Source organism: Musa acuminata, chromosome BXJ3-5 (assembly GCF_036884655.1).
Source record: "Musa acuminata AAA Group cultivar baxijiao chromosome BXJ3-5, Cavendish_Baxijiao_AAA, whole genome shotgun sequence".
NCBI classification, from domain to species: Eukaryota; Viridiplantae; Streptophyta; class Magnoliopsida; order Zingiberales; family Musaceae; genus Musa; species Musa acuminata.
In genome coordinates, this window is record NC_088353.1 from 5,119,484 (window position 1) to 5,140,464 (window position 20,981).

The following is a 20,981-nucleotide window of genomic DNA, read 5'->3' on the forward strand; positions in this document are numbered from 1 at the left end:
TTTTTGGGCTTCTCATGTCTCAAAAAAGTATATTTAAGATCTATTATGAATTACGAATATGTAGAATATCAAAGAAGTCGTCACCCTATTATCCACTATTGAACCACTTAAATTATATAATGATAGTCATACTATACTACGGATCTTACATGATAAGTACTTGGTTTATTATAATATTTATCTCTTACACATTTGTATATCTTATTTTTAGTTAACAAATTATAATAATTTATGCATCGACCCTCCGTTGCGTATTGGTGTGTACTAAAACGCACCCTACAATATCTCAATATCTCAAATGAAATAAAATATAATCATATTATTCATCATCATGTAACCTTTAGCTCACGAAATGTTTTAATTGTTTCGATCCAAGATTATCATCCTTAATAGAAATTTAATCTTACCAGAACTTGGCAAAAGATCATAATGAAGAACAATTTTACATTCCTTATATCATCAATTAACTTATAATTTAAAAATCAAATTTGAGTAAATGATTTGATTACATAATTTCAGTATATAATTAAAAAATTCTTAAAATCTATTTAAATATATATCAATAACAAGTTCTCCCATTCTTCAATAATAAGGTGATCTAATTATCATGCATGTTGTACAAAGTTGTTTTCAACGGGTGACCACCACGACAAAGCGGAGACCAACATGATGTCTTAGGCGGTTCAAATCACGGAAACCAAGTCAGGACACTTGCGGAGACTCGCAATCAAGAATACTGATGCATTTATTTACCTTCTTTTATTACACACTGACTAGAAGTTACGTACCATATGCACCCGGTAAACAGTTTCATTTAGCCAATGACGAGGCTTTTTCCAACGCAGAATCCACTGTCTGGCTTATTGGACAGAGACACTTCCTAAAGAAACAGAACGTCGCACATGTAACCAGTGTTGATTACATCATTTTTCTATCTGAATATACATCTGATTATATTGTGAATCATCTTCAACCAATCAAGACATAACACACGAGGACTAAGAAGATTCTAGGAGCAGCCCTGGAAGAAGGAAAAAAAAAAAATCATAGCTGCAGGAACATATCTATGATGAATGATAGCCTTAAGAATTGCAGCTAAGGCTCCCACCTTGTGCTGGGAAGGAACAGCAATTAATCCTTTTCTCCAGCTTTAGCGCATGTTCCTTCACACTGGAAATAACATTCTTGACATGCTTCAGGTCCTCTTAATTATAAGTCATGAAAGAGCCTCCGAATGTGTTCAACTGTAGCAGGCATCAACGTGATTGGGCATCTCTTATACTGTAAAGTGTGCAATATCACACGACAATCATCAGAAAAGCATCAGAATGGCATTCCATCCCACCAAAACTGAGATAAATCCTGGGCCTCACCTGTGAAACATATTTAAATATGCAAGAATAGCAGAAAACAAAACCAGAAACAGTAACAACTGATGGATTCATCCGTTTCTGGGAACACAGAGGGCACAGTGTCCTGTCCTGTGGTAATGGAATCCCATCTCTCGCTACCTATGGTCAAACAGGCAAAGGTGCTTATAAAGACAACAAAAATAACTGAGAGCATAGCTGCATAGTTATTGATTATCCGACAATGTTGACACATTTAATTTCCTCAACAAGCCATTACAGAAAAATAAAGTTAGCTGTTGATTCACATAGAAGATTTCAAAATCAATTAATTATAACTGATTTTAAAGGGTAAAAACTCCGACAAAATTCATCCAACAAATTGGGACACATACTAATTCAGGCTAGCTACATTTAAACAGACACCAAAATATGTTCTTAGATCAAGTAGATGAAAAGATAAAACAGCCAAAGAAGAGCTGGAAAGACATTGAGAAGATAACAGGTCCCCATCTTACCACAAAATTTTAAGCATAGCATATGAAAACCTGATCGTGTATTATTGAAGTGTAAAGAATACCAGCATCAAAAACTAATAAAACATGTAAGAGGACAATGAACCTGCCTTTGGGGGAGGTGGAGGTGGGGGTGGAGGGTACACTGTTGGAGCTGACATTCTTTCTTCCGCAGATTGGTACCACCATTCCATCATCTGCATAAACGATCATGAGGGTAACATGATGGTAATAAGTATGATAATAATGCAAAGGGATCAAGCGAATAAGCTGATGTGAGTTAAAGGAAATGTAGCTGTTACAGGATTTATGGCATGCAAACAACAGCTGCAGGAGTTGCCATTACCATGCTATGAAATCGCACGAAGTAGGGCATACTGGTCTATAACCACATGTACTCCAATGTTACTACAGAAAAGTTTGGGGTGAAATGGAAACAAGAAACAGTGGAAACTTAGGCAATGCACAACTATATTTCATAAAACAAGATCCGTATATCTAAGTAGCAGCAGTATGTAAGATGTCCATATATTACAGACATCAAAATAAAATGGATGCCTAAGTTTGCAGGAAACTTAAACTAAGAAAATAATTTTGAAATAACTAACATCTTTGTACAATTCAGGATAGGATAAAGCAGCTACAGCATTATTATGCAAATTCCTACCGGAAAATATCCATGATGAATATCCAGACAAAAAGGAAAAATAAAATAGTTGGCAATGAAACACGCATCCTAAACATGCTTCACAACAAAGCATTTATACAAAGAAGAGAAGATACTAGTACTTATATATCACAAAGTTAAATGGTAACATAATAATTGATATCATTCTACCCCATTGAAGTATCCATAAGTTGCATCTTTTGTATTATAATATATGGTACTAAAGAGGTATATCCTTGAAAACTGCCAAGGCAAAAGTCAAACATGTTTACATGATAACTATAATGTGAAAACAAACTTACACTACAATATTCCACAGCAACAATAGGGTTCCTGATGTCGTGCAACAAGAAACAGGTAGGAGGTATGGTATACTTACTTTAAAGAAGAAAACAGCAGCTATTAGTCCAGTTTGGGCATAATCCAAAGTGGTGTATAGGCAGCTAAGCAACACTCTCTGAATTGCCTACAAAAGCCAAGCAAGCCACTTGATCAGATTTAGCACATGAACATAGATTCCCGATGCAGAAAACAATGACATCACATTTCTAATCATACACGAATAAACCCACTCTTATTTTAACAAAAAACCAACATACCTTCAACCATGAAGGACCACGTAGTCTCTCACGTTCATGACTTCTGATCTTTGAAATTCTAGAAGATGAATCCATCTAGCTTGACATCAATTAAGTGCAATCCAATTATATAAGTCTACACCATAAAGGATTTCAAATTTCACATTTAGCTATCTAGATTGCTACTGTAATCATTAAGATGGCATAAATACAAACAAAGCTCTATAACAGACAATCAAATTGAAGCTCTATGGTAGACTACTGAATTTGCATAATATGGAGACATCAGACATGAACGGATACAGCAAAGGTTCTCAGGTCTACTGGTTGTGATTTGTCATCCAGAAGAATATAATGTCTGCCAAAACTAACAGGATTCATGGATGTATTTGACAATTTACCACACCAAGCCATCAGACTCACATGTGATGCAACAAATGACCAGCACAGCCAGCCCAACACAGTTCCTAGTCCTGTGCCAACCCAGGACAGGAAAAATGCTCAACAAGTAATTTGGCAGTCTTTGAATGATACAATAAGTATCAGCACCATCAAGTATGAGAAACAAGGAACTGAAGAAATTATGATATAATGCTATGTCAAAAAACAATCCGACTAGTAAGGAATGCATGACAAGTGCCTAACAAACCTGATGCAAAAGGTCTCTCTACTCCTCCAATGCAGTATTCAAGTATAAGATTTCAAGCTTCAAACACCCTAAAGTTCATGCATAGCATATAATGAGGTTATTCCAGGAAATTATTATCCCTAGCATAATGGGCTGGGCTACCCAGGCAACAAAATAAACGAATGGCACATGTAAAATTTCACTGGAGTTAGTCACTAATTGATATCTTGACAAAGTACTGCCAGAGTCCATACCAGTTCTTGCCCTGTGGCACGGCACACATGAACCCCAAGGGCATGTAGTCCTGGACCATAGAACCCAGTGGCATCCAGAAGATACAATAACTGGTAAGCAAAAGACAGACCTGCATTGAATGGAACAACTTCAATTTATAGGTCCTAATTAAATCGCAAGTCACTTGGGTCCAGACTAGTAAACAAGTCACTTGCAAGATGCATGAGGTTGGCCTTAAAAACCTTAATATCTCAACTGCATAGTTCCTAGGAAAGTGAAAGTTCTAAAATTAACTCAGCAAATAATTTTTGCTGATTTGCCACACACTCTTCTCTAAAGAGAAAATATATCAACTACGTGAAGTGCATCCTTACATGCCTGTAGGCAACTGAAGATGACATTTCAGCATTAGTCTGTACTCTGTACTTTGTATCCTCATTATTCAACATTCAAATAAAAAACAAATTTGAAATAACATGAATGAAAGGGGAATAAAAAGGAAGGGTTCCATATGCTAAATGTTTGAAATGCTGATACTCTCATTCCTGATTGCAAAGGTATTGGCACGATATGGCTTATAATACAGGCTGCCGATCAAGGACCAACACATGCATTTGCTCCTGCTACATTGATCCTTCCAGAGATAAGTTTGTGGTTTGAAGCGAACAAAATACCTTCATTGGTTGCATGGATCCATGGGTAGCAAGCACCTATAATTGTTTTAATTTTCCTTTTAAGATCCAGCGCAATAGATCCTGCTTCACTTGAAGCCTGGATTTGACCATGAGAAATCTCTCCTTGATCCAAGAGAAAGTCTGCATCATCCAATCTGACATCATCATGGCCCCAAAGACTTGCTTGAAGCCTTGCTTCCCTTTGTTGATTGTAAATGGCATGCAGTTTTGATTTGACATATGGCAAAATGACCTAGACCAAGAAAAAAAAAGAAGAAAGATTAGCTAATGATTTTGTAGCTGACCACAAAAAACTTTTTCCTAATTACTGCAAAGAACTATTGTCAGAACTAACGAATAAAGGGCATCCAATACTTGAACAAACCACTTGAACAACCTTATCCTAATTACTGCAAAGTACACCCGATAATTTACCAGTTTGAAATCTCCAAACCACTTGAACAACCTTATCATTTATTCTTACCAAACAACACAAGCTTTCAGAACGACATGGTCTTCATGTTGACAGAACATTATTCACATTGCTTCATTTTGCTTCCCGTCTTTCCTATGGTTCAATTAAATTCTTAAATATAAAAATATTGACAACTTCATCAACATTCATGCATTTTTTTACTGTTTGAAATATCTTCAGAGAACAATATCTTTTTAGACATAGTAACTTTATGAACAAAGCACTAATGATATGCATTATATTGGGACACAATAAGATGAAGATACAAATGTGATCTTATTTCATTGTATCTACTCTGAAAACTGGGTCATGTGTAAATCAGAAAGAAGAAAGGTTCTCATCTAACATGGCACTATAGTCGCCAGCTTATCTGAATCACACTCTGGAATCTGCATAAGATTCCAGAGTGTAACATACATCCTAGGAATATGCATGATTGTAACATACATAAGAAACTCAATATGAAAAGATCACACACTGGAAAACAACAGATAAGAATACTGCTGCATTCGATGAATGCAGAAACGACTACTTGAGGGTGTGGTTCATACTTCATAGTCAGTACAGCTGAATTAGAAAAGATTATCATAGTAGTACCTAAGGTTATATTTCTGTGTCAAAGATTATCATAGTAGCAGCTGAACAGAATGAGAATTTTAAATGAGCAGTTTAGAAGCTGCAATTTATTCAATAAAATGGCAAAGAAACATCCATAATATTTTACCTATTAGGTTGACATAATGACATTTCTGTCATCAGAATACAATAATAAATAGAAAAATCAGGCAAAAGAATGATAATGTACAGCCTGCCATTGGTCGATTGGCATAGTTCAGTAGCTTCAAAATCCAAGGAGACAAACAGATTAACATCAAAGATATTGTTGAACAGCTAGCAGAATTTGATACCAGAAATGCAACCGAGAGAACTTTTTGGCGCTTCTTTAATCCAGAATGACGGATCCTATCATTTGATTCCATGTCAGAAGTATGTTTACTTGGTGTTATATTCACAGACCTCCTTCTGAGACCATACAAGGACTCTGAAAAAGAAGCATCTGGAGAAGAATATGCATAAGATGATCGTGTCAAAAATAGCAGATAAGAGGAGAGCTCACAAAATGCAGTTCATCAATACCAAAATAAATATCATAAATATTCAGCAGATAAGGCACAACAACTCTGTTGATTAATGATAGTTATAACTTATAACATGGTTTTATTCCAATTGACAAAAGAATTTTATTTCATGTTCCAAATGAAAAGACATATGAAACTTACCCAACCTTTACTTCAAAGGTGAAAAGGAATATACAAGTAACCAGTGACGAAAGATTTCACACCAAAGTATGAACGTTCCATAAGTATACTAAGAATCTGTGCAAGTAAATTAAAAAAATCTAAACAATATGTCACTATGGATATCATTAAGGAAGGTCCAAAAAAGAAAATTAGCTAACAAAAGATAGGATGAGTTATTAGTTTCTTGTTTTCAATTGATGAACCATCAATATGTAGATGAGCAACAGAGGAGCAGAAGCAGCAGCAGTGATAAGGCGGTGGCATCACAATGTGTCAGTAAGAAGTAGTGGAATAGAAGAAAGAAGAGAAGAGAAAGAAAAAGAAAAAGAAAAAGAAAATGATATGATGGGTACTGATACTGGTACTGACACTCCACAATTTGGTATCAGTCAGCTAACAAGCAGTAAGCTAGGTTTCGGACTGAGAAACTATTAAATTGTCAAACGGTAAAAATGGACTATACCAAAGTTTAAATTAATGTGAATCCATCAACCGCAAAACAAGACAAATCATGTCACAGGGTTCAATACTAGATTTTTTGTAAGCATAGAACAATCTACAGTTCAAAAATCCAAAAATTTTAGAAGTCCACACTAATGAAATTCATTGTGTCTCTTCACTTAATCCACACAGCTAGCAGTCATCCATGCAAACTAATGAATCTCTTTGTAATTTCTTTAACTTAATAGAAAATAATAAGGCTATCATGTTACCTATTGACTGCATTTGTTAAATATGTGAACTAATCTTGAGCTACTCAAAGTAAACTAAGCATAATATTTGCGCATAAAACAAAAACATTCTTTAAGAGAATACCATATTTAGTGTCTCTATTATAACTCCCAAGACCCTCATAACAATTAAATTGATGTGCTAACTCATTACAATATCTAAAAGTAGTCAACTGTTAAGTGTATAAAATAATTTATGGAGTAGAATTGATTTCATTTTCTGCTTTGATAACTGGCAATATGAAAACATCAACATGCAATATAACATTGTAACATAAATAGGCAACATAAAAGTATGTGAAAAAATATATACACATATACATAACAATGTTCTTTTCAACTTTCAAATATCAATTTCAACTTGTAACAAAATAGATTGGTGGAATTTAACAAGGAGCAGCCAGAAAAGAATTTTGAAACTTGATGTGTTGCTAATTGTTGTCAAGTTTAAAACATCCCTTATCAAAACAGTAACAAAGGTGCTTTTTTTAAAAAATAATTTGATTATGGTATCAGTGGAACAAAAGGAATTATCTAGATGCCACATCACATAACCCAAATCCACATCTAAAACAGATGAACCATAAGGGGCTCTAGACTGAACAGTTTTTGGAAGGATGATTGGCGTACTGAGCTGTACACTTTTTTGTGCTCTGAGGAGCATAGTAATGGTTGTATCCATCCTGCTACTAGAGTAATATAATTTCTATTTTTTTTAAAAGAGGGGTGGTCCAGTGCAGTAGACTCCTGCCAGTGCAGGATCTAGGCTACGTCTTATCTATGCAGCTAAACCAAATTGTGACAGAGGTTATTTTCATCACTCAAACCCTTGATACCAAGAGTGCAGGTGGCTTAATATGGAGCAATCCAGCAGATGTCAAGTCTACAGCAGGTCAAACCAAGGTTTTTAGTACCCGTACCAAACTGCCTGGTACGGGCGGTACAAACTGGTCCGCTAATTGACCGGCACGCGGACCACCCGCTACCGGGCGGTGTCAATTGGCGGACAGGAGGAGCACAACGGCGAGGAAGACAAGGCTGCAGCGCTCATTGGACGGAGAAGGCATGACGGAGAAGAGAGTTGGCTGTGGCAGGACCCGAAGAAGCACTCCGTTGGGTGGAACGTGGTAGGGGGCAGAGGGATCGTGGCCGCTGTGGTCGGGGAGGTCATGGTCGACGGCGAAGGAAGGGGTCCTAACCCAGGTTGGAGTGCTGCATACTAAGGAGGGGGTCCCCTTCTTGCTCTTACCGTCATCTTGGTCTTCTTCCTCACAGTCGCTAAGGGCAGTAGCAACGAGGGAGCAGGAGATGAGCTCACCCTAGGTTGGATCTGGCAGCTACGGGAGCATTGTAGAGTGCCTCGCGGGGGATGAGTTCGAGCTGGAGACAGAGGCGACCCGCCGAATCCTCACCCGCTCCTACTACATCAACTACAACGCCCTCAGGCGCAATACATCCACTGCTCCCGCCGCGATGCCTCCTACTACAACTGCCGCCCCGATGCTCGGGCCAACCCCTACTCTCACAGCTGCTCCACCATCACCCCCTTTCCATTTCTCGAAATGTGATATTTAGACTAAGAGAAGGTTGATTCCGCATGTTTCTTCTTAAAAGAAGGGCGTACCGCTCGATATGTTATACCGTTCCGTACCGAGCAAAGCTCGGTACACTAGTACTTACCAGATTAAAAACTTTGGGTCAAACATATAGTTCCATGTGCAGAGAGGTTACATTTGACTCTCAAACACTTGATACCCAGGTTACAGAAGGTTACCATGGAAATGGAGCCCCCTTTCTGAGATATATCAAAATTATCAAATATATGCAAGCATACATTGATTAGAAAAATGAATACAGAACCTGATGTCTATAAACTGATTTTAAAGGATTAACATCAACAAAAAAGTTACAAATATATGCAGCCATACTTTGCGTAAGAGATGAATACAGAACCTGTTGTGCGTAAACTATGAGTTTCCAACACCAACATCAACAAGGAAAAGAATTCATCATCATAATCTAACACCTTGTGAAGGAATGGTCTTCTTAAAGCAAACACCTGTGGAGCATATCAACACAAAACAATGTTAATTAAAGCATTTGTTGTTAGAAGCATTCCAAGTAAACCAAATGCAATGAGTGGGATAGCAAAGCATGAGTACAGATATGTAGCTAGCGTTAATCCAAAATGGACAACTTTGTCCTATTTCAGGCAGTGAACAATAGCACATCAGTTACATGAAATGAAAGTAATGTGACTCTAAAATAGAATGGTTCGATAGTCAAAGAATGGGTTGTTGTGCCCTTGTGGTCGATTAAAAAATTGCCACTGGCTGCCTGCACTGACCCTGATTTTTTTTTTTTTTTGGCTCCTGCCCTGGTAACTGCTGTGTAGAGGCAGCAGTGATACATCAAATCAACTGCAGTATGTGCTAGTATCTTCATACAATCCATCATTTCTTATCAACACATTCTTCCTCAACCTTCATCAAAACCCTCAACAAGCATATAACCATTCTTTTCTGGGAACAAAAAATGGTCCCGATGAGTGATGCAAAATTAGATTGCAAGGATGACCATCTAGCTATAAGCCATTCGTAGAAGTCCATGATTTCATAAAAAAACACTTCAAATAATGCAACCTAATAGATGCATATGCTTTCAATTTGTATAGTTTTTGACCAGAAAAGAAAACTCTGCTATATTATAATCAACATCTAAACTTTACGTAGCTAAAACTACAGAAAGCAGAATAGAGTAGGATGCAATTAATAATTCACTTTGCAGTGCTTATAACGAAAAAGATATAAGAAAAAAGAGTACAATGCTTTAAATTGGCAGATTGCTGAGAAAATAAAGGATTGGAGAGTGGAGTAACCATTGATTAAAAAAAGAGTAGGATATAAAGAATATTAAAGAATTAACTTGCAAGAGAAAATATCATACTAATATCTCGATAAGGAATTGAGTAATTGGCAAAAAATAAAACAGTTAACATTGTGATCATATGCAAACACAGTTTTATTAAACAATGACATAAAAGCAAATTCTAGTGATCGAAGACATCCACGAAGTAGACAACACACAAGTTGTGCATACAGATCTCTGAGCCTTGAAGTCACTACCAGCCTGGCCTTTGCATTGCCAGAACAATCATCACTCCTAATCAAGCGTTCTATGCCTTTTCTTTGACCTCTGAAACTTGTCGAGGCGAGGCATCTATACCGGAGTGCTTCTTTAAATAGGACTCCGTAAAAGTAGCAAAACGAGCAAATTGTGATTAAGCAGCCGCAATTCCCGTTAGGCTCCGTCCCTATCATTCTACTAGTATGATGACCTTTCTTGATTGTTGCCAGAGCGGTCATCCATTGCAAAAGAACAATCACCAAAAACGCAAACCCAAAAGCAAAACCAATCAAGAAAGGAAACCATTTACCGAAACCCTAGCTTCATAGAACTGCAAACCCTGCGATAGAAAAACCCAAGAGAATGTAAGGAAGCGAGGGAGGAGGGCGGTACCCCCAGGGAGTATGTGAGGGCAGCCCGGAGGCTAGCCGGGAGCTGCTGCGCCGCTGCCATCTCGAAGAAGGTCGGCCGCGCCCCCTGCCCGCCCACCTGGAAAAGCATCTCGATCGAAGGATTAGGGTTCGAATCAGACCTCTCCCTTCTCCTCTTCGATCGTCGTGAGAGGCCTCCTAATTTCTGGGGCTCCTCATTGCAATCATAATTATCCAAGAAGGTGATGCGTTTGTTCTCCTTCTGTTTCCAATCAATTTCTTCTGTTCTTATCGTGAATAAACTCGAACCGGGGGCGGTGGGCAATGCGTCTTGCGTCATTTTGCGTTGAGATTCGCGAATCTTGGAATCCAACGGAGACCTATCCTTTTCGAACGCATCATCGTCATCGTGTCAGTTAAACGTGGGGAAAGGAAAAATAAAAAGAGAAACAATTATTAGCGGCACAAAGGTTTTCGACTTGGATGATAGACCGGCAATTCACAACAATTAAATCTTCATTAATCAGTAGTTAATCATTTATCAGTTATTTCAATAATACTTTTAAGCTTTCACTCTTCCATCGAAAACCTATCAAAATGTATTATTTTTAGCTACAATAAAGAGTTGCTGTAAATAGTTTGACCAAGTTTATGTTACAAAGAGGGGCACTATAAGTTTAAAATAATACAATATAATTAATATTTTTGAATTATTCTAGCAAGAATAATCACACACACATATCAAGCACTCGTTATTAATTTTGCGGGTCCATAAAGAACTTACTACGCTAGTAAAAGGAAATACATGTTACAGAATGGACTAACATTCTCACTAGTACAGATTTCTAACATTACGATTTGGGTTTCCCAAAACTTCCGGCATCATAATGTATGATGAAGTCGAACTTCTGCACCCTAGATTAATTATTTATCCACATATAAAGGGAAGAAGTATCATCCAGAAAATGCTACCATAGAACCTCTTCCTTGCGTCTGCTGAAAACCTTGCACTTGCAGTGGAAATTCTTTCATCACACTGATGATGTTGATATCACCAGCTAACTGCGTAGTTCATCAGAGGGGATCTAGGCTGATATTGGAGTTCATGCCTCCTCATCATCGACTCTCGCACATTTTGCCGCTGATGAAGGGGAATCGGTAACAGCATCCACATCCTTGTGATTGGAAGGTTCAACATCAGGCATCTTCCGCTTGTTACCTATTTGCTCAGTGATCTCTGTCTTGTTTGAATCAATAGGGTTGCTTCCTGCATCTGGGAACTCAATCTTGGCAGTAGATTGTGTCAGCTCAGAAGAGATGTTTGATGGTTCTTCCACGGTGGATGGAGCATGGAGCTTGTCCATGGTCGTCTTGCATTGCTTATCAAACATCATCTGCAGGTACTTCCCTTGCTCCTCAATTCTCAGCTGCAGATTTCTCTGAATCTGTGGAAGGTAATGACAGACAAATAAGCTGTTACTGGAACTAAACAAGAGAGCCTCGAACCACTCAAAGTAAATTGCCTCTCTCACATGTCCGTAAGCAATGACCATGAAAAGCCAATGTTTCAGAATCAACACAAATAGCATGTCATAAGAAAGGGTGGTTATCAGCCAAAAGCTCTCATTGTGCATTAATAGTGCAGGAAAGAATGTAAACAACATGATGCAGAAAATTTGAGTTTCAAATTTGGTTCCAGGAACAACTTGGAGGTGGAAAATCTATATAATAAATTAAGAAAAACCAATATGCAATATAGTTTTTAGTTGAATCGGTCATCAGTCAGACTGATATGGCATAGGTACTGTACTATCGCATGTGTTGGTGCGAAAAGGTAGCAGATGATACTAGTTTTGAACTCCTAAACCCTAATTAAATCCTGGCCTTTATGTTCCATTGCCTCAATAATGAATCAGAATATGTTCTAAAGAATTACTATGAATCATATACCAGAAAATGCAAGCGTATATGCTTCTAAATTACATGAAGATACATATATTGATCATACATAAAAAAATATTTAAGTCAAAACTTGTAAATGTAATGATTTAATCATTATACAAGTCATGCCTTATAAGTAGGTGGTTACTACCACCAAAACGATGTTGTGCTTCTTCCTGGTCTAGGTTAGCATTGTCATGTGACTGGAGATTAATGTTTGAGAGTGAGATTAAGAAGTGTTGTGAGTTCAAGAATGAAAGAAATTAGAAAAGGAGTCGTTAAATGTATCAGGCAAAATTGTCAGGTTTGCATACTGGTTACCAATTGGGTCGATGAATTCTGGCAGGTAAGGACTGGTATAATTAAAAATATGAAACTTGACCAGGTTTTGGTCTGGTGTGTTGTTATGGTTCATTCTTGTACCAGGTTTTGGCCAGCCGGTGTAGCACAAACCAAATGTTTCAGAATGCCAAAACAAAAGACCCAAAAAAATGATGAAAGGGAGAACAACATTTTGTATACATACAAGCTACATGGTCAGACTCATGTAATGCAGGGCTTTGGTAACCCTTAGAGCCCTAAAAGCATGATGCCAACCTGTTCTTTGCAATTTAAATGATATGGAAGATACAAGAAAAATATGTTAAGTCATAGACAACCCTGGAGTTCATTTGCAGGTCAATAGATCAAAGGTTCAGAAATCGTCTTACAGATACAGCAAAGTGAGAGCAAGCTAAATCATGCTTGTAAATCATCAACAAAACGTACCTCGAGTTGTTCATGAAGCTGTTTCTGAACTTCCATCTGAAGTCGCAGTGCTTCAGTGAGATCAATACCTCTGTTATCAACATGGAATGCAAGATCAATAAGTCAACCAAAGGGACATACAGCCAATTGACTAGTAATGCAAGGCAGATAGGATGCACAAATCCAATTTAGCTGCTAAAAACCACAACAGAGTTAACTAAAATTTAATTTGGTATATGAAAGTGTGATCGAGAAATAAATTTTAATTCAGCACAAAAAACTATTATATACCTAATGCCATGGTTTTAAAAATTAACCCAATCCCGATTTGAAAACCAGTCGATCGGTACAATACTGAGACATCAATCAGTATACCAGCATGTACTATCCAATATCACTGGAAAAATAATAATAAAGGAAAGGTACACCAAGCAGTATCAAGCTATATGATCAAGACAAGATGGCTGATCAAACAACTAAATACCAGTTCCACATTCCAATCCAATTCCAACTGATACCTTAATCATGCCTAAGACTCATTTGAGCATCAAATAATGAATCATTTGTCATGATGGATAACATATACAAGTCAATATAATTTTTTTTTTTTGGCTTTGCAATTGCTTAACCACTATCAGTGAAACATCAGAAATGTTGGTGAGAAGAAAATAAATACATTTCAACAACATAGATTTAGCAAACATATTTCTAAGTCTTGCATGAAAGACAACCATATACATATTTTAAACAAATTATTTGATTCTTTCCCCACTTGAAGAAGTATTCAATACCGAAAGAGATTCTTAAATATCTACAAGATGACAACATATATTTATAAAATCTTTTATTAGGCATTTATCAACTCACGTCTTCAGATCTAGGGAAGGTATTTCCTGACTCTGAGTAATCTTCTTTTCTGACATCCCTGATGCATCAAGAAAACACGTATTTTAAAAATAAAACACAGTCTACACTATGATACCTAGCATATACTAACAGATAATACATTTTGTTTTCAACAGTATCCAGATCACAAACTAAGGAAAAGACTTTTCCATGAGCATTTGCTTCATCAGACAATGAAGAAGCGAATTGAATTATCTTCAAAGAATAAAACAATGTAAATCCATTTTTGCTCAAAAGTCATGAACAGCTTTGACTAACCTTCCGATAAGTCTGGCCTATAGCGAGCTGTTCTGTATTTCTGTAACAAAGTGAAAAAAGGACTATTTTATAATTGTACGAGGAAATGTCATAGAAGTGAATGAATACCCAGAAGGTGAACAAAGTCCCAACCTGTAGATGACTTTTCACATGGTATATTGTCAAGCCTTCCACTTTCATGAGTTTCAGTACTCCTTTAGGTGTTGCTTCTGAAGGTGTAACAATAATTAACAGTGAAGAGGAAAACTCAGCAAGCTAGCAGAAACAGATATAAAAAAATACCAACAGGAGAACCTACTTTCACTGCCACCAAGTTGGTTGACAGCATTTACGAAACATTCATGGAGCTCTGGGGTCCACCTCATGCGTGGCTTGGTTGCTGCAGCAGTAGCAGTAGACAACGGACCAGTGACAGCACTAATCTCTCCAGAATGACATGGAACAGACTGATGGGTTTGCAATTGGTGCACTGACATATTCTGCGAGGACTGGGCAGCTGGGTAGACAACCTATAGAAAATCAGAAAACATATGAACCAGTTGCAATCTTGAACAAGTGAATTATACTGTTATGTTGGATATGAGAAAATTCATGCACCAAATGAAGATGATTATCCACTTATATCATTTAATCCTTCTGTAATATATATGGAGTGCCATAAGGGCTACACGATTCAAAAGTAAATAGCATAATAGATTACATGATATAATGATTTCTAACGCTATGAACTGATGACAGTTGTTTCAATATAAGTCTCATGATCCAGTGTCCAGAAGAATACAAGTACCTTGTATTCTTGTAGTCAGAAAGAAGCAACAAGCAACAACCAATAGTTACTACATTGAACAGAATAAATGTCAATGCTAATGGACAACACAAAGGGGGAGAGAGTAAATGATAGTTTCTGAACTACAACTAAAATTTTCCTTTGCCTAAAGATAATGCAAATACCTTTGGTTGAGATTCAGCAACAGTTTTGTCATTTAGAAGCTCCTCCCAATCTTCATTCATTATCTCACTCCACCATTCATTTTGCTTATTAAGGTCATCAGACATCACAATTGAGTTGCTTTGGATTTGATTGTTCCCAGTGATGCCATCATCTGAACAATTAAGAATGCCCTGATCTGAATCTGGACACCATGTGACTTCAGTTGGATCTTTAGGGATGTTACTAGTTGATACTTGAAAAGCACCTGTATATGAAGAATAGGCTGAAGGCAAACAGACTTCATTCAGTGACTGACTGACAAGGGGAGTACTGTTTGTATGCCTCTCATGGGGAAGAATCGAAGAAATATCAAGATCTGAAGAAAATCCAGAAGGTGATGGGTACAAGGGTTGAACATTTCCACTGTCAGCAACAAAAGGAGTGTAATGGGAAGTCAATTGATCACTTCTTATTTGTTTCCCCGTTAAAATATTCTGGGAATCTGATAATTTAGGGAATTCTTCCACGGTGGTTGGTAGAACAGGTAGAGATGATGAGACAACGCCAGAGCCTCCAGAAGTACAGAGTTGCTCCACATTTACCTTCCTCGCTGGTAGAGCCGAATGTGCTTCCATTTCTTTCCATGCATACATTGTCCGTAGACCATTCACCTACACAAGAATGTTAAGAAATAAATTAAATAAACTCTAAAACAATATTCATGTGGCAAGAAGTCATCTCTTGAACCCTAGAAATATCATATTGATGACTAGAACAAAGTGAAACGGATTATGTCAGCACAATATAGAGAAAATTAGTGCTTTTAATCTATGAAACAGTCATCACTTAAAAAAAGTTAACAATATCCTTATTTTACAGTCAACAAACCACTTAAGACCACAACCTTGTATCACAAATAAAGGAACACCAGAAAAAGAAATAACAGGACCAAAAGGATTCATAATACTGGAGCAGCTTTGACTTCCTTTCAGGAAAGAGTAATATACAACTTTCAAAGAGAAATACCAAGTCAACTCATCCAGAAGTGCATTGCTCTATGTGAACAAATGTAAGGTTCCAGAATAAGAAAAGGCCAAGTTAGCCCATCAAAATGTGGTGCAGGAAAGAAATAAGGTATAAAGAAGGGAAAAAGAACAACTAAATGTAGTAAATAAATTTAGCAACTGAACTGATACTAATCTTAGGTGGTAAGGGTGGGAACACATTAAGAAGGGAAAAATAAAATTTGCGAAGCTAAATATTCACATATTGTCAAGGTGGACCTATGGGTGACAGCTCTTAGCCTAGGATGAGGTATATATCAAATCGAATATTTATAATCAACTGTACCAGTCTGTATGGAAAAACACATTACAACACCCTAAACAGTGAAAATGGCATCTTTCAAGATCCCAAAATAATATTACAGTTTAAGAGACTTCCATCCTACATGTGAACTAATGGCATCATTTAGTAATAAAAGGCATATGTTCACAAAAGCCAATAACAATGATATCTTAATTTTGGAAGTATTGGAGCCTTCACTTGGAATCCAAAACATCCTGTCTTTTATTCCACATCATTTAATTTAAAGATAAGGAAGCTCTATATGAGGCTCAGGGGCTGGAAGAGTTAGCTGAAGCATTAGTTCAGCTTCTGACGAGGCTGTTTTAGCAATCCAAACTCATAAGATGATGGAGCAGTGCTGCAATATCATTACTGCCTCAGGGCCTGCCCTCTTCCACCTTTCTTTTGTCAGAAACCATCACTACAATCAGCTAATGCTGCTCCAATAACATAATTTGTCATTTTTTAAGGCTAAAGAGCATTTTGATCAGGGCAGGCTTCATCAGTGTGGACGAATCAACATTGGCAAATGGCTAATTAGATGAATTATGTGTTACTTATAACTAATTAGATTTAGCAGTTCCTTACAATTATGCATGTTGTACATCTAAGTGGAAAAAGTTCAGTTCATGTAGTGACATCAGATGTGCACAAAGGAAAGGATATTCAAGTGCATAAAGTAAACTACAACAAACAGAAAACATTACCACAATAACAGCAGAACTAATTCTGAAATTTTGTGGAAGTTACTCCAAAATTGTGCTAATTATTTTCCAAGGCTTACTTAGATTTAGGACTTCCTCAACCCAATAACGAGTAACACTATCTTGAAACCGAGTGGCCACTTTCTCAACTCCGCTCCAATTCATTATTTGGTTCTATTTGTTTGGTACCAGTGTTTTAACTCATACATGGAGATGATCACATTGTGCATAAGCTAACCATTCAAAGATTTATCATAATTGACGCAGAATGGGAAAGATGAACTGTACAATCTAAATCATCATTTCATAATTGAAATAGAACTTTTCAAATGTTCAGTGAGAACAGATAATCTAAGTCATTACCACACTTAAAGAGAAATAGATAATTACCCAAAATATCTGCTAAAAACAATCAGCTAGATATCCCCTAAAGCATTTAATAACTTAGAAAAAATTCTTACCATTGAGCAATCCAAATGTGTCAATTAATTTGATGTCATTGAGGAATAGTACTAATGTGGATATGGTTAAAGACTACCAGGTACTTCGCCAGTGCTTTTTCCTGTAGTCAGGATTTTAGACTGACAAGAGAAAATGTACAACTGAACTATTTCAAGTGGTAAACAAATCAGTCTTTTTGTTCCACCAGAAGCCAAAGAGATTCACTTTTCACAAATAAAATTTGGCTTTATCTCAGTTTTACTTGGACAGAAGACTTAGTAAATACTCAGATCTCCAGAAGAAACCATCATGTAAACCTTCTAAAATGTGGAATTGATGTAAGTCTGTCGCATGTAATTTAAAGACATCAATGGTCTTATGCAAAATGTCATGATAGACACTATAGTTTAATCCATATAAGTATTAAGGGTCTCAGATAACATTATTTCTTTTGACAGCAAAAAGGGCCCGAGTATGGTTACTGCAGTTTAAGCTTTGGACAATTTTGCAACCTTCCACAATTAAGCAAAATTTTTCGAAGTCGATGAAAGAAAGACATTTATTTGCAGCTTGTTTACTTATTTTAGCAACTTTGATGAGTTTAAAACTTTGTACAATACAACAAAAAACTTCAAACTAAGGTAGGAAAAGAAACAGTTAAGATATACAACGATTAACAATTAACATTAGATTTACAACTCAAGCTTACAGTTTGCTACTGTTGAATACCCAATATTCTAGATCTAGATAGTGTAACTTGAGATGATCAAGACCATCAACATATTCCAACATTAAGATGTATGCTTGATATTTCTGACAAAACAAAACAATTGAGCATGGGTAAAAAGGAAAACAGAAGGCCTACAAGAACACAGGTTTGACACACTACACATGTAAGAGTTTCAGCAATAATGATAATTATCACACTACACTACACATGTAAGATCAATGCCTTCCAAACCAGTAGAAATGGAGGTAATGGCAGCCTTATGCCAGAAAAGCGCCTTTGACTGAAAACTTATGTAGATTGCAATCATAAATGATAACTAGGAAAAAAGAAAAGAGATTATAAGCCCTCTCCCTGGCCCTATCAGTGGCACAATACCAAACCAAAGCCGTGAATGCTCAACGCCCCTAAAATTAATAGACCAAATTCACACATCAAGACGCCATCTTGTATCCTTACTTCGGGATCGACTTCAAATCCAAAGCAGAAGCAAGATTGTTGTTGTACTTGCGATCCTAGTAATTTCAACTCGATCTAAGAAAACAGACCGGCAAATCCATGATGACTGCCATACTCCACGCGACCCAGGGAGAGAAAAAAAAAGTCATGAAGAACTTTACAGTCATCAGAGCACTATCCCATACTTGAACAACCAAACATATCGAGATGAGATTCTCATATCTTATCGATCAGGAAAAAAGTAATAAGGTCGAGATCAAAGAGGAAGTTCGATAAATATACCGAGGAGAACCCCAAAAAGCTCCTAAACTTCGATCGATTCCGATAAGTGGGAACAAGTAACGAAAAATCCAGAACCCTAGCTGACCTTGCTTTGCATTCTTATCCAAAACGCTCACGACGTGGGAGAAGTTCTCCGGACCACGAACGAATGGCTCCAAAGGGGTAGAGAAAGAACAAACGCCAAACGTAACCGAATCAAACGCGAACCCTGGAATTGGCTTCTGGGGATCCTCACCTGCATATGACGCTTCCGCGAATTCCAGCGGTCGGGGGAGGAGGCTGTCGTCGTCGTCGATCGGGGGACGCAGACGAAGACGGTACGATTCGGGGAAGTTCGTAAACATCCAGCTCAGCTCAGCCTACAATGACCGATTTATTAGCGATTGTTATTTAAAGATAAAAAAGAATAGGAGAATATGTTTCTTTACATAAAAAAAAAACCCTTATTTTTTTTTATCTTTTCCAGTAATTTTATGGGGAAGAAAAATTATACATCCATCCTTTTATATATATAACCATTCTATTGATATTTATTACAAAATCCCAATTAATCACTGATAATAATATTTTCAATAACCTCATAACATGTGAGCAACATTTAATTGAGGTTTTTAAGAAAAACATCAACAAATGTTTTAATATTTCCCAAGAAGTACACAAACCTTTTGAGTTTTATAGGGTTAAAATGACTTTGAAGGGTTTTATATATAAATATATATGCAAATTTTCCTTATTAATATTTTTTTTTTAATTTTTACATTTAATACTTCAGTGAAAAAAAAAAAGCTGATAGTGTGCGCAGCTCGTGAATGAATAATATTCTTTTACGTGATAGGTTTAATTATGGCCATAGCTTTAGATTTATTAGTCACTTTTGACTTGGTTCAGAGAATACATGTGATCCTAATGTCACATGAGATTGAGCCACATTAGCATCGATTCCACCGGTCTATCTAAAGTTACTGTAATATATCATCGTCCTGTGAAGCCATCATCAACTTAAATACACTTTACGAACCATTGCGGTAACTTCACCACCAATGGTGTTGATACAAGTTCTCATAGCCTTCCTCAGTATTGATGGTATTATCATACCAACACGATCTCATTACAACTTTGAAGTTAAGCATTCTTTCAGTGTTGGGATACCCTTTAGGATGTTCTTGTGTCACATCTCTTTTTACGATATTATCTTGCTTTTATTCCTTTGAGCGACGAAAATCAATATCATAACTTTACTATTAATCGTGTAAGGTCATAGGCTCGAAAAAAACTTTACAAAATGGGCCATGATAGAAATTTTAATTTTATTCGAGAAGAGTATGATGATTTGAATGTGACGACGTCGAATTGTCTCGACACGACATGATACCTCTCCTTTTGGGTTGATTTAGATAATCAAAGTTAAGAAGCATTGAATGTGTATATCACATGGTCCAAAGAGATAATCCAACGTGATGTACCCTTAGATAGGAAAGAGGTACCGTATTTAGTTTTGAGTCATAAAATATTTTCTAGACTCTTTGTAACATGTGCTTCTCATATTTCAATTCGAATTAAAATATATATTTTTTTAATAAATAAATAAA

At 36.7% G+C, this 20,981-nt stretch overlaps 2 protein-coding genes across 5 annotated transcripts; both read right to left on the bottom strand.

Moving 5' to 3' along the window:
* Positions 1-881: 881 nt before the first annotated feature.
* On the bottom strand, positions 882-10,925 carry LOC103984430 (peroxisome biogenesis protein 12). Of its 2 annotated transcripts, XR_010496858.1 has the most exons (11): positions 10,672-10,925; positions 9,106-9,211; positions 6,029-6,177; positions 4,646-4,898; positions 3,992-4,101; positions 3,131-3,205; positions 2,911-2,997; positions 1,971-2,061; positions 1,374-1,507; positions 1,109-1,281; positions 882-1,021 (listed from the first exon to the last, which is right to left on the bottom strand). XR_010496858.1 is itself a non-coding variant. In XM_065152979.1 (10 exons), the coding sequence occupies exons 1-10, from the start codon at positions 10,777-10,779 to the stop codon at positions 1,210-1,212; spliced, it is 1,185 nt and encodes a 394-aa protein (XP_065009051.1). In that variant the 5' UTR covers positions 10,780-10,925; the 3' UTR covers positions 882-1,209. The 2 variants fall into 2 exon arrangements, 1 of the variants encoding a protein (XP_065009051.1); XM_065152979.1 differs by having other exon boundaries at positions 882-1,281.
* A 446-nt stretch (positions 10,926-11,371) lies between these two features.
* On the bottom strand, positions 11,372-19,764 carry LOC135583265 (protein PHOSPHATE STARVATION RESPONSE 2-like). 3 transcript variants are annotated; one of them, XM_065152771.1, is made up of 8 exons: positions 19,628-19,764; positions 15,453-16,103; positions 14,800-15,010; positions 14,634-14,710; positions 14,502-14,541; positions 14,205-14,262; positions 13,359-13,428; positions 11,372-12,094 (listed from the first exon to the last, which is right to left on the bottom strand). In XM_065152771.1, exons 1-8 carry the CDS (start codon positions 19,631-19,633, stop codon positions 11,753-11,755), a joined length of 1,455 nt encoding a protein of 484 aa, XP_065008843.1. In that variant the 5' UTR covers positions 19,634-19,764; the 3' UTR covers positions 11,372-11,752. The 3 variants fall into 3 exon arrangements, with proteins under 3 accessions (XP_065008843.1, XP_065008842.1, XP_065008844.1); XM_065152770.1 differs by having other exon boundaries at positions 19,478-19,739; XM_065152772.1 differs by having other exon boundaries at positions 19,393-19,652.
* Positions 19,765-20,981: the final 1,217 nt, after the last annotated feature.